The sequence below is a fragment of the Brassica napus genome, chromosome C9 (genome assembly GCF_020379485.1).
Source record: "Brassica napus cultivar Da-Ae chromosome C9, Da-Ae, whole genome shotgun sequence".
Classification (NCBI taxonomy): Eukaryota; Viridiplantae; Streptophyta; class Magnoliopsida; order Brassicales; family Brassicaceae; genus Brassica; species Brassica napus.
Genome location: NC_063452.1, coordinates 37,338,581 through 37,365,138, shown reverse-complemented (window position 1 = coordinate 37,365,138; position 26,558 = coordinate 37,338,581). Strand labels below are relative to the sequence as shown.

The 26,558-nt window shown below is 40.0% G+C and overlaps 1 protein-coding gene and 1 non-coding gene across 2 annotated transcripts; one reads left to right on the top strand and one right to left on the bottom strand.

Moving 5' to 3' along the window:
- Window positions 1-7,332: 7,332 nt before the first annotated feature.
- Window positions 7,333-7,439, bottom strand: LOC125593682. The gene has a single exon (XR_007329582.1). It is a non-coding gene; the product is annotated as a small nucleolar RNA R71 (small nucleolar RNA).
- Window positions 7,440-14,133: 6,694 nt separating this feature from the next.
- Window positions 14,134-14,876, top strand: LOC106383212. The gene is made up of 2 exons (XM_013823339.1): window positions 14,134-14,228; window positions 14,279-14,876. Exons 1-2 carry the CDS (start codon window positions 14,134-14,136, stop codon window positions 14,874-14,876), a joined length of 693 nt encoding a protein of 230 aa, XP_013678793.1.
- Window positions 14,877-26,558: the final 11,682 nt, after the last annotated feature.

Below are 26,558 nucleotides of genomic sequence, written 5' to 3'. Positions count from 1 at the left end.
AGGGACTCGGACGAAGAGAGGATTCCCGATCCACTTTTAAAAATTTTAAAAAGCTGTTATTTAGTTTAAGAGAGATTAGTATCTATACGAGTTAACAAACAAATTTTATGTAGCCAAGTGGTTAGGCTTTGTTGTAATTGTACCTCTAGTCCCGTGTTCGAACCCGTGGAGGAACAATTTTTTACTTTTAAAACGAGTTTCATGTATTTAACGGAAATTACAAACGGTGGTTAACTCTGTTAAATCAATCCGTTACCTCAGTTAACGTCGTCTTTAATTTGGTTTAGTCAAATTAAGTTGAAGTTTAAAGTAGCTAAGTTAGTGCTTTAAATGGTCCAAATTTGAAAATTGGTGATTTAAGTGATTGTTTTCCCGTACCATAACCGCTCTTGTTCTAGTTATTTCTGTAATGTTCTCAAACATCGAAACCTGCGTTATTCCAGCTTATTTACAAGAATCCACTGCAAGGGTAAACCAACTCAACAACATGCAAAACAGAAGCAGACTTACCGATTGTGACAAACAATGCGGAAGTAGAATACATCATTTAATAAATATGTTTAGTCTAAGACAGATAAACATTTTTCTTTTGTTCAAAGTACAAAAACATTGTGAATGGGTAAATAAATAACTAGTCAGCCAGGTGCGGTTTTGGGGACTTAAATATGCCAAAATGGGAGATAGATTTTTAGAAAAAAGAGGGAGATAGTTTCATCTACGATTCGTCTCCAAGCCCGTGGCATAAACCACATAAGCGGCTGAGTAGGGCCGTCTTAAATTTAAAAATTTTCATTACAGATTTGCTTTGTTTATGTTTAATTGTACATTTTTTCTTTGTGCATAGACCCTTGAACAAACTTTTCTTAACATTCTAATTTCTGGTATATGATTAAAAGTTTAATATAATTAATTTTGTTACCTATATCACTAAAGTGCGCTTATCTTTCTGGGTACACATCCGTTTTGAACTTTAGAGTTAAGCGTGTTCGACCCAATTTTTTTTTAGATTATTTCATACCTTCTCCTTAATTTATTTTCACACCAAATATGGTGGGAAGTAAATATGGTGGATGGTCTTCATTGTTTATTAACTCGTTTATTTATTTTTATTTTTTGAATTAGTTTTAGGACAATTTTCTTAAATAGTCATTTTTAAGTTTTTGTCATTAACCAAGTGGTCTTGACCTAGTGGTAAAGAGGTTCCAGCTGGAATTTCTGCCCTGGGTTCGATTCCTCTTGGCCACCCATAGACGCCTTAAGTGGCAAGAAAACCTGGATTTCTATGGGCCTCTTGGTGATTAATCCTTGGACCTAGAAAGCCTTTGGGATCACACCAAAATTATATAAAAAAGGTTTTTGTCGCAAAAATAGCATTCAAAGAGGACAATGATAAAAATATCCTTTTTATTTTAAAATTTTTAATATTTATTTTTAATTTTTAAAAAATTGAAACCATATTCTCAAAACCTCACCCCTTAACTCTAAACTCAAAGTCTAGATTAGTTAACTCTAGGGTACATGTATTTTTACCTTTTAAAACTTCTTTTGCTCATTTTTCTCTTTGAGGACTATTTTGGTGAAAATAAACTAAAAATAACTATTATAAGTAATTTCTTTTATTTTTATTGAGTCATAGATTGTCGGGTACAAAGACTTTATTTTGTGACGATCCTAACCACCGTTGTTCTTTTAGCTGTCTTATTCAAAGACCATCACTAGTGGACAAGGAACACACACACCAGCTGGTACACACTGACTTTAGATCTTGTTTTTCTCCAAAATTTTTTTGTTTAAGGTTACCTCAGAAAGATTTAACTCCAGTTAACTTGAACCTAATCTTGACTGTAATTTTTCTTGTTATAGGTATTAGATCAGGGAAACGAGATTACACTCATGAATTCTTATTCTTTTTACCCATCTTGTTGATCTTGAGTTGCTGGCTCATCTTTATCTAGTTCTCACCTTGAACCTTTAACATTTGTTCCACCTTCGTGCATTTTATTTTAAGTGTCATACGTGAAGATATATGCAAAAATGTCGGAGAGGAAAGGATTGATGCACCCTCTCACTCATTCTTGCTACAGTACATTGATCAATAGGGAAGATCAAGGAGTCAAAAACATAGAGACTGCACCAAAACCTGTCAACATGAAAGAAAAACAGAGAATCAGAAAAGTGGTGAAATCAAAACCACCAGAGGCACGAAATTATGAGTATTACCTATTTCGTCATCACATCGTCGTCCAAAAATGACCCAGAAAATGAAGATGATGGATAAGGAGAAGAAGCAACACAACAATCGTGTCTCTGTTTAGGTGAACAAAAAGAGTGGAAACCAAGTTTTACAGTTGAAAAAAGGAAAAAACAAAACAAGTAGGGGCTGTGGTCCTGGGGACATAAATGGACCTGTCTTCTCTTGGAATTTTGTGCAATATCCTACATTCTCTACATCGAAATGGTAACCCCAAACACTTCTAGCTCCACCATAATAGCCTACATCCTCTACTTAGTGTCGTCTACCCGGAATGATGCATGTGATGAGAAGCTCATGCCTTTATTAACTGAATGTAGGGAGTTTTTCTCTGGAAAGTGTGGTTTTCGCATGTTTGAGATAAAAGGTATGGGGCTAATTTGCTAAGATATCAGTGGGGTCTTGGTAAGGGTATGGAACAGCCACTCCAAAGAAAGATATTTGAGGAAGTTTCCAAATAATTTTGGATTTTGCCTAGGGATCCCCGTTTTCCTTCCCAGGCTGCCTCATATCTGCAATAGATAGTTTTTTTTATTATTCTAATCAGAACAAACTATTTCTTACAGAGATTTTGAGGAGAAAAAGATTCTAATCTTGTGAAGGGAGAGGATCTCTACAAACTTTTGAGAAGAATCATGAACCATATTATATTATTCCTGTAATCTATCATCATGTTTTCTCCATATATTATCTATGTGTTCTTTGTGACTATGACTATGGCTAAATATCCTACATTCTCTACATCGAAATGGTAACCCCAAACACTTCTAGCTCCACCATAATAGCCTACATCCTCTACTTAGTGTCGTCTACCCGGAATGATGCATGTGATGAGAAGCTCATGCCTTTATTAACTGAATGTAGGGAGTTTTTCTCTGGAAAGTGTGGTTTTCGCATGTTTGAGATAAAAGGTATGGGGCTAATTTGCTAAGATATCAGTGGGGTCTTGGTAAGGGTATGGAACAGCCACTCCAAAGAAAGATATTTGAGGAAGTTTCCAAATAATTTTGGATTTTGCCTAGGGATCCCCGTTTTCCTTCCCAGGCTGCCTCATATCTGCAATAGATAGTTTTTTTTATTATTCTAATCAGAACAAACTATTTCTTACAGAGATTTTGAGGAGAAAAAGATTCTAATCTTGTGAAGGGAGAGGATCTCTACAAACTTTTGAGAAGAATCATGAACCATATTATATTATTCCTGTAATCTATCATCATGTTTTCTCCATATATTATCTATGTGTTCTTTGTGACTATGGCTAAGTAGTCGATTTGTTAGGTCTAGGGCGTTAGGGTATCAAAATATACGTGTCGGATACAAATAATGATTGATGTTTTAACTGTCTCCATTCATTGTTACACTTAAAGTTTGTATTAAACTGATCACTTAGTGTTTTTGTTTGCTAGAAATAACATGAAGGGTAGCTTGTCCCTAACCAGCGAATAACATGATCCCAGAACAAAAGAAAATCAATGATCTCTCCATCCGTTGATAACACCTACTTTCCAATATTGATGCCATTATTTCTTAGCATACGTTTGTGACATGCATTCTGATCTGCCTTAGCAGCAGATATGGTAACATTATTATTGTTGTTAAAGATCTTAACAATTCCATACATTTGATGAAGCAAGATCAATGCATATACTAGAAGAGGATCACCTCAGCAAGGGAAGGAAGTTCTTTCTCTTCCACAAGGAAAATTCATCAGCTGATAAGGTTCTTGTTCCTAGTTCTCACACCCCCGACTAATGAGCCTCTCAATTGGTTCAACAAATCAACGAAGTTTCACGTAGAACCACAAAAGGAAACAAAACAAACATGGAAGAGTCTATGAATACTTCAGTCAATCCAAACAAACCTTCCAACAATGAAATTCTCCATTTTTATCTATTGTCTATCCAAAGGGACCAGTGTCTGAATTCAACTATTAGGAACAAGCTATACAACTATAATTTGGGCTAGTGAGTATCTGTGATATAACAAACTAAGTCCCACATTGGAGAATTAGACAAAGATAGTCTAATATATAAAGAGCTGTCCAACTCTAATAGTACGAGGTCTTTTGGGAATGAAACCAAAAGTAAATCCATGCGGACTTGCCTCTAAGGCCCAAAGTGGTCAATATCGTACTAATCGGATAATATAGAGTTGGACATGGGATTTCACAATCCCAACAATTGGTATCAGAGCGGTTGATGAGAAATCTGCAAGAAGACCAAAATACCCTTCGAGTAGGAACGGGACCCATCGAGTTAGGATTGGGAGGTGTGTGTGTGGCAGAAATCAAGTCAAAAGATCATGAAAGTCAGTTGTGGGACACGAGATGAATGTGATCCTTAGTTTGAAGGGGAGAATGTGATATAACAAACTAAGTCCCACATTGGAGAATTAGACAAAGAGAGTCTAATATATAAAGAGCTGTCCAACTCTAATAGTAAGAGGTCTTTTGGGAATGAAACCAAAACTAAATCCATGCGGGCTTGCCTCTAAGGCCCAAAGTGGACAATATCGTACTTATCGGATAATATAGAGTTGGACATGTGATTTCACAATCCCAACAGTATCTGGCACAGCGTAAGGACTGGATAATCAGCTCAACCAAGGGATTTGATAATTCTCCTTGGGACCTGCTTCACTCAATCAAGGGATTCAAAGAACCACACTTGAGACCGACTTCTTGTGCTAATGAATTTAATCAAATCAAGAACAAGGAAAAAAAGAAACTCACTTGTTTATTAATTATCAAAAGCTATCCCGATACAACCGGAAGAAAAAAATACTTAAATAACAAAACTAATGAAAACCCTAATCTAAGAACAAAGCCACGTTAATAACAAAACTCATAATAACAAAACAACAATTAATAAATCCCATAATAATAGTAGCCCAAACACGTGACCTAACTCAATCGTGATGTCACCGGTGACGTGCTCTAATTGTCAAGATGTGCTGCATCAGTCCCTCCAACGGCGAAACGATTCATCCTCGAATCTTGTTTCTTTATAGATATACTGGTACAAAGATATACTCATCAAATCTCCAACATTTTTTGATTTGTGCATTCACACAAGCATTATCTTCTCCAAGTAAAAACGTCTTGAAAGAATTATGAATTTCTCCAAAAGAACCATCAGAAAAGATGAAGTCTACCGCTTTGATATGTTGTGTTTTTCGCACATTCGAACACTGTTTTCTAAAGTGTTTTTGAGTCTTTATCGAGTCTTTCCAGTCCTTTTCGAGTCATTACAGGTTTGGAGTTACATTGGATGTGAGATGGACCAGCTGGAACAAAAGAGGCAGAAAAGAGTGCAATTTGGTGATTTTCACGCAGAACAGTCTTGATGGCTGTTCCCGATCCGGAACACCCCGAGTGCATGTTCCAGTGTCAGAGATTTTTAAGGAAACTACAACTTATTTCTGGATTTTCCCTAATCTCCATATTTTTCTCTCCCAGCCGCTGGTGGCTTTGATATATCTTCTTTTTCTATTTATTTTTACATTCTACGATGTTTTTGAGACAAGGAACCAGACTTGAGCTTTTAGTGATTTGCGATTTGCTACTTGTTAGGGAGAAGGCTTCATCTCTCTCGTTTGGAGAAGGATTCCTGAACCCTATTTCTATTTTATTGCAGTCATATTTCTTGTTTGATTCAGTCTCTGTCTCTGTGTTTTCTCTTGTCATGGATCAGTAGTCAACTAGCTTGTCTAGGGTTCTAGGGTGTTAATTTCGTGAGTTAAACATAGATAAGTGAATCCATTGATTGTCTTCATTCATAACTGTTCTTAATGCTTGCATTAAACTGGCGGCTTAATATTAGATCCTAGGTTTAACCTGTTCATAAACCGTGTAATAGGTTTCTAGATCTGTTATAAATGAGCATTGCATCCCTAGTCAGCGAAAGTAGATATTAGGGTGTTTTGTGAACATATCGGACTTGATCTCTATTGCTTGTTGTCGCGTCTTGATCCAAACATAGGGAGCAGTACCACGACAGTGGACTGTTCTACTTGAGTGATCCGAGTTCTAGACTTGCTCTTAATTGAACTTGAATAATTGTTTGTCTCACACTTTCTTAACACCCGATCAAACCACCCTAGGCTAGCATTTTAATCATCTGAAATCTTTAATTAATCTTGTTATTTGCTTGTCACGATACACAAATCTTAAAACCCTCACACTGTCTTAGCATGATATTGATCCTATAGAAATAAAGTGTAATTGTTGGTCTCTGTGGATTCGATCCTAAAGTGCTACATCGACATACCATTCTATTGTGGTAGTGTGCACATTAGGTTAATTGGTGTGCGTATACACGTAATATCAATTTGGCGCCATTGCCGGGGACCATCTTTTTACCTTTATTTTTTGGTTATTTATTTAGTCTAAGACCTCTAACTTGCTATATCCTTTTTGCTGTAATTAATGTTCCATGTGCATGACCAGTAGACATACTCTGAGAAATGCACAAGAAGAATTGGTTACACTTACCAACCAAGAGCTAGCAAGGTTAGAAAGAACAAATCGTCAACAGCCAAGGCAAACCGGCACCACTATGGGTGATCATGCCAATCAGGATGATCTCACTACTGCAATGGCACTCATGCAACAGCAGATGTTTCAGATGCAGCAGACCATCCAAGCTCAGGAGGAAGCTGCTCAACAAGCTGCTCTACTCGCTGCTCAGCAGCAGCAGGAACAACCGGAGCAAGCTGCTCCGATCTGGCAGAGAAACCTTCCGCGTAACACCCCTACTACGCTCTCTGCCATAGTTCCTCCACCCTGCCTCAGGAAAGACTTCGAGATCAAGCCTGATTTGATTGGCCTAGTGCAGAGAAAGGTGTTCTCTAGTCTCTCTACTGAAATTCCAATGGAGCATATTGAGAGCTTCGAAAAAGTCTGCAATTTCACTCGCGCGAATGGTGTCCCACCTGACTACATCAAGTGCATGCTATTCCCATTCTCTCTTGATGGAAAAGCTTCACGGTGGTTGGACTCCCTCCCTACCGGTTCTCTCACTTCATGGGAGCAAGTCCGATCAGTGTTCCTCAGCCATTTCTGCTCTAAGGCGAGAACAGCTGCATTGAGAAACAAGATCACCTCCTTCAGACAGCTCACTGATGCGCCTTTCTGCGACGCATGGGAGCGCTTCAATGACAACCGCAGAGAAAGCCCTCACCATGGATTTTATGATGATTACCTCCTGGGCATTTTCTATGATGGAGTGGACTGAAAATACCAAGGTGCTCTAAACTCTTTGAGCAATGGAGACTTCATGACTCAGACCACTGATGGAGCGTTTAAGCTGATTGAGACCATGGCTGCTAGCTCAGCTAATAAGAAAGAGGAGAGTGATTTCTCCAAGAAAGGGAACAGTTCCGACACCCATAAGATAGATGAGCTGACTGCCAAGGTTGATCAGCTACTGAAAAACAACCAAGGGCACGTCTTCAGCATAGAGAAAGCTACGGCCAGGCAGATTCAGAACCAGAACCAGCAACAACCGCAGAGCAATCGGCAAGCTGTTCCAGCTACCGTGAATAGTCAACCAGATGAGCTGAAGGGTCTGGGTATGATGATGCAACAGCTGTTGCAGGGTCAACAGGTTCAAGCCAAGGCGTTGAATCAGGTAACCATGGAAATCGACACCAGGATGGGCAACATGTTCACTGATCTGAGTGCCAAGTACGATACTGTTGCGAGCCACTCGCTAAGACTGTTCTAGGCGCAGAAGAGAACACTGAACAGTCTGCTAGCTCTGGAGTGACTGCTCCTAGCGAACCTGCTGAGACTCCACCAGTGCGAGTCTATGTTCCTAAGGTTCCCTATCCAATTCCACCTAAACATCTGATGGATCCTATTAGTGCAGAGCAGCTGGCTGGGTTTAGGAAGATGGTAAGAAGACTTCCTCAAAAGATCTCATTTGAACATGCTTGGGAGAATCGGCCATTGCATATGTTCTTCAAACATTGCAGAGAAACTCGTGAGGAAATTAAGGCTCTCTTTACTAAAGCATTGACACCATCACTGAAGGTATTGCCTAAGGTCGATGACCCTAGAAAGTTTGTTTTTCCTTGTTCCATTGCTGGAGTGGAATTCAAAGAAGCTCTTTGTGATTCTGGGTCTAGTGTAAACCTTGTCTCAAAAGCGATTGTAGACGAGCTGGGCATTGTTGATTTGATCCTTCTCAGGTGAAGCTAGCTTTTGCAAACTCTTCCATGGCAGTCCCTTATGGAACTTTTCTCAATCTTCCTGTCTAGGTTGGGGACTGTGTGCTCCATACCGAATTTCAAGTTGTTGAGATGAGGAAGGATCATGAGATGCCTTTGATCTTTGGAAGGTCATTCATGGCTACAGTGGGAGCAATCGTCGACATCCCTAATAAGAGAGTCTCCTTCTCCAACATCAACAAGAAGGTTTTCTACAAGGCTGTCCCAACCAGATCACAAATCCGATACGCTTCCTGCATCTCAATGGTCAGTGGAGAACATCTGAAAATTGTTCCAAAGAAGGAGTTTAGTGATAAGAGTGAGATCAAAGAATTTCTGGATGGAGATCCTCACACTGATATCAAGAAACTCAGTGGAAATGCAAAGGTGAAGGAAAACGTCCAGAAGAAAAGGGTCAAGGGTGATCCTACAATTACTTTGATACCTCACATGTGTGATGAGAACTCCATTGAGTATGAGGTAAAGTGCAAAGGTACCTCCAAACCTTTCTCTAAAGTTAAATTTATTCTCACACGTGAGCTGAAAGAGAAAGGAGAAGCTGCTGTGAAGGGATTGCTGAGCAGAGTTCTGAAGCTGAACATGTCTGATTGTGGAGCTTGTTTTGGAACAAGCCATTATGAACAACCTGACTGATCCTTGTCACCAAGTCAAGCTAGTGACTTAAACTAAGCGCTTGGTGGGAGGCAACCCACTGGTAAGTGTACATATAAGTTGGTTTTGTTTTTGTTTACTTATTTTTTTTAGTTTATTGAGTCTCAGGTCATAAGGCAGAAAAACCCGAGATACTTCAAAAATTCTGGGTTGCAGCAATGGAATAACCTGCCCTCTGAAAAGAGCAGTTTTTCAAGGCGACCATCTGACGATAGAACACCCAGAATTTTCATGGAGTGCCCGCTCCACTCAGGTAAGTATCTCAACAAAAAAATGTTTATTTTTGTTTTCACCTTCTCTCTGATTTATTTTCACACCAGGGACAGTGTGAAGTAAGTCCGGGGGAGGGTTTTCGTTGTTACTAAGTCGTTTCTTTGTTTTGTTTTTCTTTTGAGTCAGTTTGAGTCAGTTTTTATGAACAAGTCAGTCAAAACTTTGTGGGAATTATTACCTTATTCTGTGTTGATCACTAACTACCTCGTGCTTTAGTTATCTTATTCAGTGACCTTAGCAGTGACGAAAGACAACATGTGGACATAGAACACTCTGACATTATCTCATTTGGTTCTCCAGAAGATTTCAGCTTGTCAAGGTTACATTGGAAAGACTTAGCTCCACTTAACTTGAACCTAATCTTGACTGCAATTCTTCTTTTTATGGGCATTAGATCAGGGAAACGAGAATACACTCAGGACTTCTTATCCTTTTTATCCATCTTGCTGATCCTGAGTGGCCAGCTCATCTTTAGCTAGTTCCCACCCTGCACCCTAGCCTTTATTCCACCTTCATGCATTTGTTTTTCAGTGTCATATGTGCAGATATGTGCAAAAAGGTCGGAGAGGAAAGGATCAACGCAGTCTCTTACTCGTTACTGCTGCAGAAATTCAGCCAGAAAGGAGAACAAGTAGCTTAAGGGAGCAACCGCTCCATAACCAAAGAACTGTGCAAGAGCATGGGTGGAGAAGCAGAATGGTTGCGAAATCAGAACCATCATGTATTACCTCCTTCTTCGTCACCTCACCATATCAGTCTTCTGAAAAAAATGAATAAAAAAAAAGAATAAAAAATATGAGAATACGGTGATGGAAAAGGGGAAGAAATCAAAGAAACATGAGCCACTAGGAAGGTCGAGCAAAAGAGTGGGATACCAAGTTGAAAACATGAAGAGCATGCAGATGATCTGAGCAGCCAAACGGTTGATCCAGATAGAGCAGAACAGTCGTTCCGGAGGTAGTAAAAACGAGTAGAGGCTGTGGACATCAATGGATCTATCCTCTCTCGCTATTTTACGCGATATCATGTATCCTCTACAAAAAATAGTATCCCCTAAATACTCTTAACTCCACCATCAAATAGCCCGTTCAATACCTAGACCGTCTACCCTGAATAACGCTTGTGATAAGAAGCTCACGCTACTCTTAATTGAATGTAAAGAGCTTTTTCTCGAAAGTGTAACTTTTGCAGGTTTAAGATATAGAGTATGTAGCCAATTTTGAACAACAGTCAGTGGAGTTTTGGTAAGGGTGTGTTGTCCTAGTTTTACTGTTTGTATGGTTTAGAGATTTCTGGTTAAAGTATGGTTACAGGGAATAGGAGAGTTCCCACACTTTCAAACCTTTCACCCTGTTCTTGATACTTGACATTGTTTGAGGACAAACAAGGATCTAAGTCTGGGGAAATTGATATGTTGTGTTTTTGGCACATTCTAACAATGTTTTCTAAATTATTTTTGAGTCTTTATCGAGTCTTTTTAGTCCTTTTCGAGTCATTACAGGTTTGGAGTTGCATTGGATGGGAGATGGACAAGCTGGAATAAAAGAGGCAAAAAAAGAGTGCAATTTGGTGATTTTCACGCAGAACAGTTTTGATGGATGATCCCGATCGCGCGGAACACCCTGAGTGCATGTTTCAGCGGCAGAGATTTTTAAGGAAACTACAACTTATTTCAGGATTTGCCCTAATCTCCCTATTTTTCTCTCCCAGTCACCGGTGGCTTTGATATATCTTCTTTTTCTATTTCTTTTTACATTCTACACTGTTTTTGAGACAAGGAACCAGACTTGAGCTTTTAGAGATTACGATTTGCTACTTGTTAGGGAGAAGGCTTCATCTCTCTCGTTTGGAGAATGATTCTTGAACCCTATTTCTATTTTATTGCAGTCATATTTCATGTTTGATTCAGTCTCTGTCTCTGTGTTTTCTCTTGTCATGGCTGAGTAGTCAACTAGCTTGTCTAGGGTTCTAGGGTGTTAATTTCGTGAGTTAAAAATAGATAAGTGAATCCATTGATTGTCTTCATTCATAATTGTTCTTAATACTTGCATTAAACTGGCTGCTTAATGTTAGTTACTAGGTTTAACTTGTTCATAAACCTTGTAATAGGTTTCTAGATCTGTTATAAATGAGCATTGCATCCCTAGTCAGCGAAAGTAGATATTAGGGTGTTTTGTGAACATATCGTACTTGATCTCTATTGCTTGCTGTCGCGTCTTGATCCAAACGAAAGTTTAGGTATCAAGATCGATCAACATAGGGAGCAGTACCACGATAGTGGACCGTTCTACTTGAGTGATCCGAGTTCTAGACTTGGTCTTAATTGAACTTTAATAATTGTTTGGCTCACACTTGCTTAACACCCAATCAAACCACCCTAGGCTAGCATTTTAATCATCTGAAATCTTTAAATAATTTTGTTACTTTCTTGTCACGATACACAAATCTTACCCCAACATTGTCTTAGCTTGATATTGATCCTATAGAAATAAAGTGTAATCGTTGGTCTCAGTAGATTTGATCCTAAAGTGCTACATCGACATACCATTCGATTGTGGTAGTGTGCACATTAGGTTAATTGGTGTGCGTATACACATAATATCACGCTTCTTTGCTCAATGTCCAATTAGCAACATGATTCTTCAGACTGCTTCCATGCACGTTGTTGGACCCAATTTTGGTCAATACATTAATAGGCCACGATCAAGTAAATGGGCCATGAAGAGTTAAAGCCCATAGCGAACACTCGAACTCGAGATGGAGATTTCGAAGATCCGGAGATAGCGGAAGGATTGCGGAGATCGCGGAACGGTTGCGAACATCACAAGAGCAGCACGCTATAAAAAGAGATCGACACATAAGGAAGGCACACGTTGAAAACCCTAGAGAGAGCTACACCCATACTTCGACCTTGTTTTCATCCATCTTTAGATCTTTTTCTCTTAACGATCTCGTTGTAACGTTCGTTCTTGTTTCACTCATTGTATTCGATCTTATTCATCAATAAAAGTCCATTTTTCCCTACCGGGAACTGATTATATCGTTGTGTTCTAAAGATATCGTTGCCTACATCACTTATCTTCCCTTGATTAAACTCCCGATCACTATCAAATTCTTAGTGTAGATTTTAGGATCTACATTTTGGCGCCTACTGTGGTGAAGATAAACGAAAAATATATCTACTAAGAAACTGATCTAAGTTTCGTAAGCGCGACTATGGATCCCAATCAAACTATCGGAACCACGCCATCAGGAATCGACAACGTCGATCCTCCCGGATCCAACTCGAGAACCAAAACCTTACTTGTGGGACCAACGGGCACCGATGGGACGACTGGAATGACCCATACACAACAAATCCCTCCAATCGGAACCTCGACCCATGAGCGATCATCAGCCCAAGATCGATCCTCACCACCAGTTCGCACTTCAGTTCCGGAAAGGACCTCGATCCCTGATCGAACCGAAGCTCGAGTCTGGAATCGCCCCAGAGAAAAAAGCCCACTGACGACCAAATCCGACCTCAATCGTCTAGGCCAATATTTCCGACCCCGCTTGCACAGAATCAGGAAGAAATGACCGAGCTTCGAGGAATGGTCTTGTCATTAATCGACGAAGCTTGCAACCAAAAGGCCGCCTATCGTGACATTGCCAACCGATTGGATCAAGCCGAACAGGAGCTCGCGGAGTACCGAGCTAACGCCCGAGAGAGAAACCAACCGCCGCGTGATCCATTAAGAGAAACACTAAACCCTCAAAACGCCGGAGCCTTCGGTACTCCAGAAATCCCGAGCGCTCGATCCGGACGCTACACGGGAGAGAACTCGCAACCACCTCCGCAGCAGAGTATGTCGGCGCGAAGTCTGAGTTACAACGGATTGGACGAAATAGACACCGGACTGCAAGCCCAAAGAAGTACTCCAATCCAATCGCAAAACATATATATGGAAAGAACCGGGGAGCCTAGAAACCGAATACCACCGCTGGGAAATTGAACCTCTGAGAATCAAACTCCGTCAGCTCCGAGAACCTCCCAGCAAACGGGGTTGGGTGACCCGATAGGGCAAACTCGCGGTTACGACCCCTGCAGACCTATCGACGCGGATCCTCAAAGAGAAGATCTGGGGATCCCGGGTGAAACCGGAACGTTCGAGAATTAGATCGAAAGAAACGATGCCAAGCTCAAAAGAATACATGCCATCGTGCATATGGCGACAAGCTCCGCTCCAGACATAGATATGGTCATTGAAGAAAAAAGGAGAACCCCATTCACGAACCGAATCGCCAGCGTAAGGCTACACCATGTCGGAAAACTCAAATTTCCCGAGTATGCTGGGAACACAGATCCGAAAGCCCACATACGAGCCTTTCAACTAGCGATATCAAGATCGCACCTCAACAACGACGAAAAAGAGGCCGGCTACTGCCGCTTCTTTGCCAAAAATGTAACTAGGGCCGCCCTTGAATGGTTCGCAAGCCTCGAAGAAAACCTAATCGGTAACTTCACCCAGTTAGTATCTACGTTCCTCAAACAATACTTAGATTTCATAGAAACAAGGGTTACCGAGGCGGACCTCTGGAATCTCAAGCAAGCGCCTTTCGAACCATTGATAGCATACATAAACAAGTTCAAGGAAATCAAAGCCAAGATCTCGCACCCAAACGAAGTCGTGACCCTGGCGGCATTAAAGAATGGCGTCTAGTTCTCATCCAAGTTCAGGGAAGAAATGGCAGTGCGGGCACCGATCTCGTTGGATGATGCCCTACACCGAGCTTTATGCTTCGCAACCCACAAAGAGGAGGTCGCAGCCTTGAAGGAACAGTACAGTGCAAACAAAAATAACATTGCCAAAAAGAACAATGCTCCTAAAGAACCAGCAACCAAAGGGCAACACTTTGCAACTCGATTAACTCCATCAAAGCATATCAACGAAAAGCCGAAAACAGCGAAGGATTCAGAGAGTCCCTATTAGGTCCCGACCACGAAATCACCTTCGACGAAAACGAGACCGTAGATCTTGACAAACCACACTATGACGCTCTCGTAATACGACTCGACGTCGGCGGCTGCAAACTATCTCGGGTGATGATCGACACCGGTAGCTCGGCTGATGTCCTCTTCTACGACGCATTCAAAAAAATGGGATTCACCAAAGCACTCCTCAAGCGAGAACGAACCCCTCTGATCGGGTTCGCAGGGGAAACCACCTACTCCCTTGGGTCAATCGAGCACGCTGTAACTGCCGGAGAAGTCAGGAAAATCGTCGAATTCACCGTGATAGACCGTCAAGCCCCGTTCAACGCAATCCTTGGAAGGCCTTGGCTATACATCATGAAGGCAGTTCCCTCAACCTACCACCAGTACCTGAAATTCCCGACTCCAAAAGGAATCGAAACCATTAGAGGAAGTCAGAAGAGCTCCAGAACATGCTACCTTGCAAGCTTCAAGGATATAGAGCAGCACTATTAAACAGGCAACCAAGGCCAATAGCAGACGTACACACGTACACGAACCACCGAACAAAAGACCCTATCTTTGGGAAAATAATCATACTATGTTATGACTTGATCCCTCGCTGAGGGTACGTAAGCAAGTCATGACACGAGTCCAGTCACCCACCAACTACACAGCTTGAAGGATATGTGTCACAACACCCGAAGCACGCTAAACGCGACTGCATCGACCTCGAATCGAAAGACAAGCTTCCTTCCTTATCTCTATTTTGTAACAAACTGAAAACCAAGTTTTTATTAAAATTCGGTTCTTACACTTCGCAGTTCGAGCTCGTTAGATCTCCTATATCCGAAAAATCGCAATATTCTTAACGGCAGACTAAAAACCAGCCCTGATCAGGTTTTCGGTTACAGCCAGCCCCGCCAACAAGCGCGGCAGAACAAGTTAACAAAATCTTTTGTTACATCAAACGTACGTCGATAAAAGTACCTATGACAAATCGACACACGGTCTCAAAAGAACGGCCTTGCGTAAACATAAAAATTACGACAAACAACTCAAAAACTCACAAATCCTATCTTTATTAAAAAGATAAAGCAACAGAAACAAATGGGAAAGCGAAAACAAAAGTCAAATCCCTAAAACTACTCCTCGACATCGTATTCACCATCCCCGAACTGGCCACCCATGCGCTTCGTCTTATCACCCGTGTCGTTCATCTCAGAAGGAAATTTAGAAAAGAAATCTTCTGGCAGATCCTCCGTAATCTGAGGCAGATCAAGCTTCTCAACGGGGAAATCCGAAACTGCCATCACATCAAGCTCGGACCCGAGCTTGACCTCCTTCGTTCGAAGACGCAACAACTCTTCTGAAGCCAAAAGGTTATTGTCCATGATCTCCTTCAAGAGATCTATGTTCGCCATGACCTCCCTAAGACGAGCTTCGCAATCAGTTGCGGCCTCCTTCTTCTCCCACTTCTCCTTCAAAGATACCAGCACGTCCAAGTAGTTATCTGCCAAAGCCTTTTTAGTATCGTAAGTTGCGCGACAAAGGTCGTCAGTGAACTTATTAGCGGAAGATTCGGCATTCGCCTCTAAAAAAGAGACTTGCTCGGGGGCCGACTTCCTCTCGTTACTCACGACTCGTAAACGAGCCTCGAGCAAAGCGGCCTGATTCCCCGGCTTCTTGGCGGCGGCCAGCTGAGCAGCGTTAGCTCGATCTCGATCCTGAGCCATCTTTAAACCAAGTTTCAGCTCCCAAACAACCTTCTTTATCTTGTAAAGCTCGTCGGAGCGCGGGACATCCTGCAGACGCCTCTCCAAAGTCGCTGCGAACTCATTATTGGCCTCCATAGCCTAAAATATAACTAGTAAGCACAAGCTAAAGATTCAAAATCACAAGTACCAAAAAGACGACCTTAGCATGAGCGACAACCATCTTCACATAGGCCTCGCGCTCCGTCATATTTCTCAAGGAAGGAAGTGGATTTCCAGCAGGTTTGAAATGCCTCACCAAGTGAGCGACACTTTCCGGATCCTCCGTGAAAGGACAATCCTTGGAATGGGAAAACTGCCAATGACAACCGTATCACCCGAAGCACCGAGACGATGATCTGCACCAGTCGTTTTCGCCTTCTTCGGAGGAAGATCGCGCCCCTCCGAACCGGTTGGGCTACCCCACTTTGTACGAGCAGCAAACTTTTCACCCTCGAGGTCTTTTCCCTCTTGAGGTGAAGCTCGCAGAAGTCGGGTCTCCTCGCGTAGAACTTCTGTGAGCGCTTAGCTCACGTCTCCGGATCGAATTTGTTCTGCACTAACGCCGCCAGCTCAATTTCGTATCCTTTTGGATTCACGAGGGTTCGCCCTTCTCGACGCCATGTCTTTTCGGCAAAAGGAAACAATAATTTATCGGAAGTACTATGATAAACCCTAAACGAAGTAAGGCTTTATAAAGACTAAGGCATCCCCATATCTCAACAATCTACATGAAAGAATCTCGAAAACTAAGGAAGCAAAAGATATTACGAAAACCGTGTTTATCCATTCAAATCGAAACTTCGCGACCAAGGATCGCGGAAAACAAAAGTCTAAAACAAAATAATATCAAAACATAAAGATTAACTAGAATCGACTCCATTGGGAACAGACGACCCTCTGGCTTGATCCACCGAATCTTTAGAAACCTAAGGAAGGTCGAGCCCGGAGATTGACCAATCCGATACAGCAGCCAAAGCAACAAGACCTTCACAATCATTCTCCATCTCCTTCAAACGAGTGAGCTCAGCGTCCACATTTAAGCCCCCATCCTTGAGCTCGTTTAGAAGATCTATGTTGGAAACCACCTCTTGCAACTGGATCTCAGCCGACACATCCTTCTTCTTGTTCACCCATTTCTCCTTCAAAGACTATGGGATCTCTCATCATCGTCCAACGACGTCACGACGAGAAACGCGAGAAACACGACGGATGTCTCGATCCCTCTCGACCTCGAGCGCTGCAATCTTGGCTCTCTGAGCGATGACCTGGGCTGCGAGAGTCGCGTTCTCCTGGCAAGTCCTCCTCTAGTCATCGATCAAGGATTCGATCATTTTAGCATCCCTCTTTCCCTCGCGTTTGGTGGTTTCAAGCTCCGCCGAAAGTCTCTTGATCTCAGAACTGATATTCTCGATCTCCTTGTCGTTACAAAAAACCTCAACGCGATCCTCCATCGCTACAACATACTCGTTGAAGGCTTCCATAACCTAAAGAAAAATAAGATGACAAATAGGAACCTCAAAACATCTTCTAGAAGGAAAGAAATCAAGAAACGGACCTTAGAGCTCGCAACTGCCACTTTGGCGTAGGCCTCCTTCTCGGTCGCGGAAGCAAGGGACGGGAGACGGCAACCCGCCGATCTCATGCGGCCGGTGAGAGAGATCAGGTCGTTTTGAGCCGCAAACAAAGGATCATCACCCCCAGAAGCAAGACCCCTGACGGTCGATTCTCGCCTAGAACAAGACGGACCGGGCAAGGCCGCCTTCGACGATCGACATCGCTTACGGCTCGTGGCAACGACTTCATCTTCCGAGCCAGGGCTCAACGAGACAGAAGATCGTCGCTCCCCAAGGACATCCTCATCATCGGAATCCCGAATCGAAATTAAGGGAGGTCTATCAGAAGCTCTGCTCCTCGATACTGACCCGGAAGTACGAAACGATGACCTCCTCATAAGCTGCCTAGCCGATCGATCCAAAGACTGAGATTGGATCGAAGAAGTCGCAATGACTTCCCGAGAGCACTCCGCCTCATCATCAAAGCTGCCAATGACCGGTGGGGGTCTGTTTGTTCCCCCTGGCATGGCAAAATCGGCTCGAATCCGGGACTGATCAAACGATGTCCAGTCCGAACGACCTCTCCGGAGAACTCCAATCAAGCCCCAAATCGCGTCCGACTTCAAGGAACTGCCGGAATGAACTGAAATAATTAAAGGAAAACGAAGATTTAAATCGCAAATCCCCCAAAATAAAAGATCGACACTAAAATCAAGAAAGAACTAACCTATGTTCTCAGCCCAATTCCGGGGAAGCCGAGAGGAATCGAAGTCACCCATGGATGCTCGGTCCACCTTAAAAACAAAGATTTGCTCACGCCATTTCTCATCGCGATAATGGACGTCCTCGACAATCTGGCGACCCGGACGCGGAGATACGAGGAAAGTTCGAGGACTCTGCTTGTTATGCTTCACTAGAACAAGGTGACGGAACTCACGAAGACCGAAGGAAAGACCCTCCTCTCTCTAGCTCTAACTAAGAGCGCTATAAGATGCCTAAGAAAATTCGGGAGGATTTGGGTGAACGATAAACCAAGCTCCTCCAAGATCTCGAGGACAGGCTCGGGGATCGGGAAAGAAAGACCACAAAATTGGAAGAAAGAGAGATAGGCTCTGCAGTATCCCCCTCAAACGGTTCCGGGAGTCTCAGATGCAGAAGCCAAGTCAAGCACGACGGCGCGGTCGACTCCGTACACCGTGTAGAGATCCTCGAGATCGTCGGTCGTGGTCGTCGGGCGAGGAAAGCTGAACGACGAAGACATCTTTGGTTCAGTGATCAAGAAATCTCAAAGCAATAGCAAAAGAGATGAAAAAGAAGAATCGGAATTGAAAAAAAAAAAAACCCCTTGCGTATTTATAGTCGCCCCAACGACTCTATCGCCATTCTCGAGAAAGATAATGATGACCTAGGACTCGCCCTAGCAGCGGCTGATATAGCCGTTACGCACAAGAATAAAAATGCGCCAAGCAACGGTCTCAAAAGTTTATCATTAGATTCAAACCAAAATCGTACCGGTTACCAAGTGGCGAAATCAGGATTAAAGCAAACCACGTCTTCTCGTTTCGTTCAAACCAAAAGAGGCTGCGGGACAAATGTTGGACCCAATTTTGGTCAATACATTATTAATAGGCCACGATCAAGTAAATGGGCCACAAAGAGTTAAAGCCCATAGCGAACACTCGAACTCGAGACGGAGATTTCGAAGATCCGGAGATCGCGGAACCATTGCAGAGATCACGGAACTGTTGCGAACATCACGAGAGCAGCACGCTATAAAAAGTGGTCGACACATAAAGAAGGCACTCGTTGAAAACCCTAGAGAGAGATACACCCAAATTTCGACCTTGTTTTCATCCATCTTTAGATTTTTTCTCTTAACGATCTCGTTATAACGTTCGATCTTGTTTCGCTCATTCTATTCGATCTTATTCATCAATAAAAGTCTATTTTTGCCTACCGGAAACTGATTATATTGTTGTGTTCTAAAGATATCGTTGCGTACATCATTTATCTTCCCTTGATTAAACTCCCGATCACTATCAAATTCTTAGTGTAGATTTTAGGATCTACACACGTGTTCTTCTTTTTTTCTGAAGTGAGTATTATGCTGAAAATCAATAGCATATTCTGCCATCACCACTACGTGAAGTTCCACGGGTTCTTGGGTTTTCATAATTTGTTGCTACAGTAAATGTTTAGTTCGTCAACTGTAAAAACGTCAACAGTATCCTTCATAGGAACATCACCATCATCATCATCATAGCTATAAATAATTGGAGGAGCATATATCTCTTTACAAAGATCTTCCTCACTTTCATATTCGTACTCGTCATACACCGGATCATCATAAACATCAAGGTTATCTTCCTCCTTTGACTCTGCATCATCAACTTCAACGTAGACGTCGTTTGTTGATGGGAACAGTTGCACGGTCATCGCCTGAACAATAGTGATCAAAGTGTAGATTTGCGCTTGGAGATCGGCGAAGACTTTCCGAGTAATCTTAGATTCAGTCATACTCGATGCGTTCGACATCCAAAGACCTTACTTTGATTAAGAAACCAAAGTGGTGGCTGTGATACCAACATGGCATAGCGTGAGGACTAGATAATCAGCTCAACCAAGAGATTTGATAATCCTCTTTAGGACCTGCTTCGCTCAATCAAAAGATTCGAAGAACCACACTTGAGACCGGCTTTTTGTGTTGATGAATTTAATCAAATTAAGAATAAGAAAAAAGAGTGGTTATTAATTATCAAAAGCTATCCCACTACAACCGCAAGAAAAAGACTTAAATAACAAAACTAATGAAACACTAATCTAAGAACAAAGCCATGTTAATGACTAAACCTATAATAACTAAACAACAATTAATAAAGCCCATAATAATAATATCCTAAACACGTGACCTAACTCCATCGTGATGGCACCGGTGACGTGCTATAATTGTCAAGATGCCATGCATCAGTATCCTTGGTCCATGGCCTCTCATTCGTTCTTCCTTAACACATGGACCAGTTCAACAAAATATTATTCAAAATATGAACCAATAATGGACTTCTCTTCAGCATTCAACACAATGACGCTCATCGACCCAACAAAAAATTAGTAGTACGTGAATATGGAGCCACTGCACATCTCACCAACTCTGCATGTAATTTTAAGTCTGTTTTTTAAAAAAAATTTAGGCTCCAGTAAGTCATGAAAAACGCATGGCTACCGGCCGTCACATTCCCATAAATTTGGTTCTTTTTCACCTCAAACTCTTGCCCATGGTCTCTAAATTAGTTGATATTACATCTTTTATCATAAAAATTGATCTATGTTTGTCATTTTACTAATGATAATCAATGCTCAATCACCTTCCTCAAGTTGTATACAACAACCAAATCAACAGGATATTGCAATGATTGAGGATCCACAGTGCAATGTTTACTCGATCCAAACACAACATTCGTCAGCCAAGACAATTTATCTCCCTTCTCACACACAGTTTCTCATCGCTACTTTTACATTCACGAAGTATAAAGCGTGTCTTTAAAGCAAATAGCAATTCGCAAGAGGAGGGTATCGACTTCTCGGAAACCTTCAGCCTAGTCGTAACCATAGGAAAAATAATCCTTCATGTTGTTCTCACTCGGGATTGGACGATCAACCAACTTGATGTCCATAATGCCTTCTTTCAAGAAAAGTTCACTGAGGCAATTTATATGTTCCAGCGACCGGGTTTTGTTCACAAATACAAGCTTAATCATGTTTGCAAGCTAAAGCGATCAATATATGGCGTGAACCATATGTATCTAGTTCAAAAATAGCGTGAACCATATGTATCTAGTTCAAAAATACTTGCTTTGTCAATATTATTACTAACCATGGTTTCTCGCATATCAAAAGTGATGATAGCTTGTTTATGTACATAAATCAATTTGGCATAGCATACCTACTCATGTATGTATATTATAGTCACAAATTTTCTCCTTGTCTAAAATCTCAAATTAATCATCGGCATGATGAAAGGAAAGTTCATCTGACATATGCTTGCAATATTAAATCTTTCCTTGGCATATTAGAATAATTTAATGACAAATAGATATTTCTCAACCAAACAAGGAACACAACGCGTAAACATGGATATATGGCTTCAAACCATGCTTAATTCCGGTTGATTAAAAATCTTGGAGAAAGAGGATAAACCAGTCGCAAATTTAAAGGATTACAAGAGCCTTGTTGGAGGTCTCCAAGATCTAGCTTTTACTAGACTGGACATCTCCGACGCGGTGCAGCATATATGTTTTTTTTATGCATGACTCAAGAGAATAAAATCTACAATATCTACGTTACATTCTTTAGTACATCCAAGGTATATGAACACAAGGCCCCAAACTCTTAAAAAACAGAACATGAACATTACAATCTATTTAGACATAGAATCGGCTAGTTTTCCATCAAAAAAGCGTTCAACATCTGATTTTGGGTGTACTTAGTGACAATCTAGTTTTGTGGTCAGCTAAACGACAACATACGGTCTCACGATTTAATATAAAGGCATAATACAAGGCTGACACGAATGTAATAGCCGATTCTTGTTGTATCATAAACTTGTTTTGGAAATGTATTGCATTATACGACAAGGAATAATGGTATACTGCAACAACAACAATGCAATTTACCTTTCATCTAATCCTATTTAGTCTTAAAAAACCTAATATATCAAAATAGAGTTTCATTTTTCCCCAAAAAGGCTGAATGGATTAATTATGACTTTATTACATTTTTTCTTCTCATAACTATGGGGATTTTTTTTCTAAAAGATTATATTCACCCCCCTATCTAATAGCTTTTGTTGTTGATCCATATGCGAAAATAAAGTGAAGATAAAATATACCAAATAATATTCGTCTATAGATTATGGATAAGTTAAGAGTAAATCTCTCAAAAAATTGTAACAATACTTGTATATATTTAGGAGTGAATACATATATTTAGGGCCTGACTGTTTCAAACGCAGCGGTTGCGGTTGCTGGAGTTTGCGGATACGGGTGGTTGCGGTTTCTAGCGGTTTTAAGAGATTTGTACGACTGGTTCTGCGGTTAGAAATTGGTGCGTTTGCGGGATACTTATGACTGGATAATTACCAAATACAGCAGCAGTTAAATAATAAATTAACAATATTTACATTTTATATAATTATGAAAATATCAAAAATCATAATATTATAATAAATATGAAAATTATATTTAGAAAATTAGTTTTAAAATTTTAAAATTATAGAAAATATTTTTATTTTAATAATTCCAATTTAAAAATTTTATTGAATATTTTTATTTTTGTATTTTTATGGTTTTTGTAAAAAAATAGAAAAGTTATCCTCCCGCAAACGCGTGCAACCGCAAACGCTAGCTGGAACCAGCTTTTGATTTTAAGAGGTTCAGAGCGGTGTTTGAATCGATTTGTAGCAGTTTGTATGATTGTTTTGAAACGCTGTCAAACCGCTACCAATCGCAAAAGCTGCGTTTGCGGGTGGTAGTGGAAAAACCAGTCAGACCCTTAGAATACAAGATTCGACAAATACATTAGGGGGGGGGGGGTTTATTGGATACTGTAGTTTAATGGAATTGAATGTAATTTAATTCTAGAATGAAATTCTCTGTTATTGAATTAAGCATTTGGCAGATAGAATTGAGAATCTATCAAAATCACATGTTATTCAATATTTACTAGATTTTAGTAGAAACACTTATTTGAGATTTTAATTTACTTTTTTATTGAAATAAAGCGTTAAACAAATACAGACTTTTCATCTGTTTTTTTCTAGGATCTACATTATAATGAGGCACTTTGCTCACTACTCATCGCGCCACGTCAACGTTTTGTAGGCTCCACTTTTAAAAAGTGTGAAAAAGTGTCAAGTCCATGGCTCGAACCTGGGTTATTGAGATATAAACACCAACATTTATACCACTAAACTAAAGGATACTTTGTACATTGATGGCCGAAACTAATATATATTTATGAAGGTCAGAAGCCCTTACTTCTTCGGCTTCCTCTGAGGGCCAGACCTACAAGTGTATTATGGGATTATGGGTTTCATTTTTAAATGAGATTAATCACGTTATATAAAAAAAACCTCAAGTTTGCAACAATTATAGTTATCTCATATTGTAAATTGTCGTCGTTTAACATGAATTAGGGTTCTTTTCATCATTGTCTCAGACAAGTCTGAGTTACAGATTTGCGCTATATGTCTGTTCGTAATCTATTTTTTCACCGGTGAACTCTTCATCTTCCCATCTTAAATGCTTGTCCTGATTTGTAGGCCCTTTGTAAACCCTATATATATGATTCTCATCTTTGATGAACCCAATCTGCATCTCCACAAAACTCATTGATTCCTCTTAGATTTAACCATCTTCTAGAAAATGTCTTTCTCTGCCTCTCCAGTTCCTCAAACCGGCGTCCATGGCGTCCGTCACCCAACTTTCGAGTCTCTCCGTCTTGGTCATAGTAGTCAGAGCACAGCCTCTGGCCTTCTCCGCTTCTGGGATTCCTTGAACTTCAAGAAAGACAATGAGTTTATGGGAATCACGGTAATTCTGTTCCTTGATGAAAAGGTAAGTTAATCTTCGATCTATCACACTTATTTTACATAATTGGTTTTAATTAATTTCTTTATTCTTTGTTGAATAATATTATTTGCAGATTATGTGATTCATGGGTTTATTCCCGCCGGACGTGCTAATCATTACATGTCATCTTTGAAAGTCGGTTCCATTGTGAAAGTCGATTGTTTTGAGGTTGTTAGGTGCTCAAACATGTACAAGATAACTTATCATCCATTCCTCATTCGTTTTATCTCAACAACCATTATTGATGAAGTCATCATGGGTGCTCCTGAGATCCGTCTCCAGTCATGATTAGACTGTTCGACAATCTCCAAGTGTTTGCGAACACAAACCTAGAACTCCCAGGTATATTATCATATTGCATCTGAGTTTATATTATGTTTCGATATCATAACTGATATTTAAACTCGCAGATGTGGTTGGGCAAACTCGTTATGTCCAGGGCTCTGACCTCACCAAAGAAACAACTCGAGTCGTTATTCGTCTCCTCATTGATCCGTAAGAAACAATCAACGCACAATTCCCTTTATATTATTGTCTATATTGTGCTAACATCAATAATCAAAAATATTTCATACCCAAGATCTGTGGTCATCTATTTATTTCATTTACTTATCAAACTAATTTTACACAAACATTAATTTTACAACGTAAAAGAAACCACAACAACTCAACGCACAATTCCCTTTATATTATTGTCTATATTGTGCTAACATCAATAATCAAAAATATTTCATACCCAAGATCTGTGGTCATCTATTTATTACATTTACTTATCAAACTAATTTTACACAAACATTAATTTTACAACGTAAAAGAAACCACAACAACTCAAACAATCAAAGCACCAAAAACTAGAATCCCAAAAAAGATGAATCATTAATGATCACCTCTCATTTTTGTCTAATCTTACAAATAAACTTCAAAACAAATATACCAAACCAATCACCTCAACTAAAACTCAACGACACATACATCGAGTCAGCTAAACAAATAAAAACTATACGGTTAGTTATTTAACAATTCACAAACTTACTTTCGCAGATTCTTACGAAGAAGACGAAGACGACAACCAAGATCAGTGAAATTACCTAAACAAAAAATCAAAGTAAATTACGAACTCTAATAAATACAACTAACAATGATTTTTGTTTACATATTACTCATCAAATAAAAGGGGAACAACCACAGCCACACCAGAAGATACAAGAGACAATCTCGACAGACACAAAGGCGGAAACAACATCTCCACCTGCTCACTCCTCTTGTCTTATTAAAATAGCTTACATGCCCAATGTCAACATGCCAATGCTATTGTCTTCTTATGAAAAATATATAAATTCGTTTAATACCCATTAAGGCCCAAATACTCAGAATTGTCACTTATTTTATAGTTATTTCTAAAAGTCTTCATGTATTTGTTTTAAAGGTCGGGTAAAAGCAACACGTTTAAAAATAAAATAAAAAACATATAACAAACATAATAAGGATGATAAAAATTATTACGTAATACACACAACTTACACAACTAACCTGGAGAAAAAATATCGAGAAACAAAAGGTACTCTCAATAACATTAATATAATTTATGTACTTTCAATAGTACTAGAAACAAATTAAAAAGACAAATAAACAATAAGTCTCGGTGACACAACAAGCAATACCACGAACTATATCAATCATATTATTAACACAATTTAATCATTCATAAGTGGAGAACAATGCATACACAGTTCATCATCACAACTCTAACCCTATAACAATAAAAAACTTGAAAAACAATGATCAACCCAAAATGCAAAATTGACAACTACAATAACCCTAGTAAATATTGAGATGAAACAAGAAATTTGTCCATAACTCCGCGCTTGTGCGGGGACAATGCCCATAGGGTTAAACAAATACATACTTTTATTGGATACCGTAGTTTAATGGAATTAGTGTAATTTGATTTTAGAATAAAATTCTCTGTTATTGAATTAAGTATTTCGTAGATAGAATTGAGAAGGACAATTCTCTGAAATAGTTTTTTTTAAGTTTTTGTCACAAAAATAGCTTTCAAGAAAAAAATGACCAAAATAGTTCCATTTTGTTTTGAAAATTTTAATTATAATTTTTAATTTATTTTAAATTTGAAATCATATTTTAAAAACCCCACCTCTTAAGTGTAAACCCTAAATTTAGATTAGTTAACCCTTTTAATAAAACTTATTTTGGTAATTTTCTTTATTGATGATTGTTTTTACGACAAAAACTTTTAAAAAA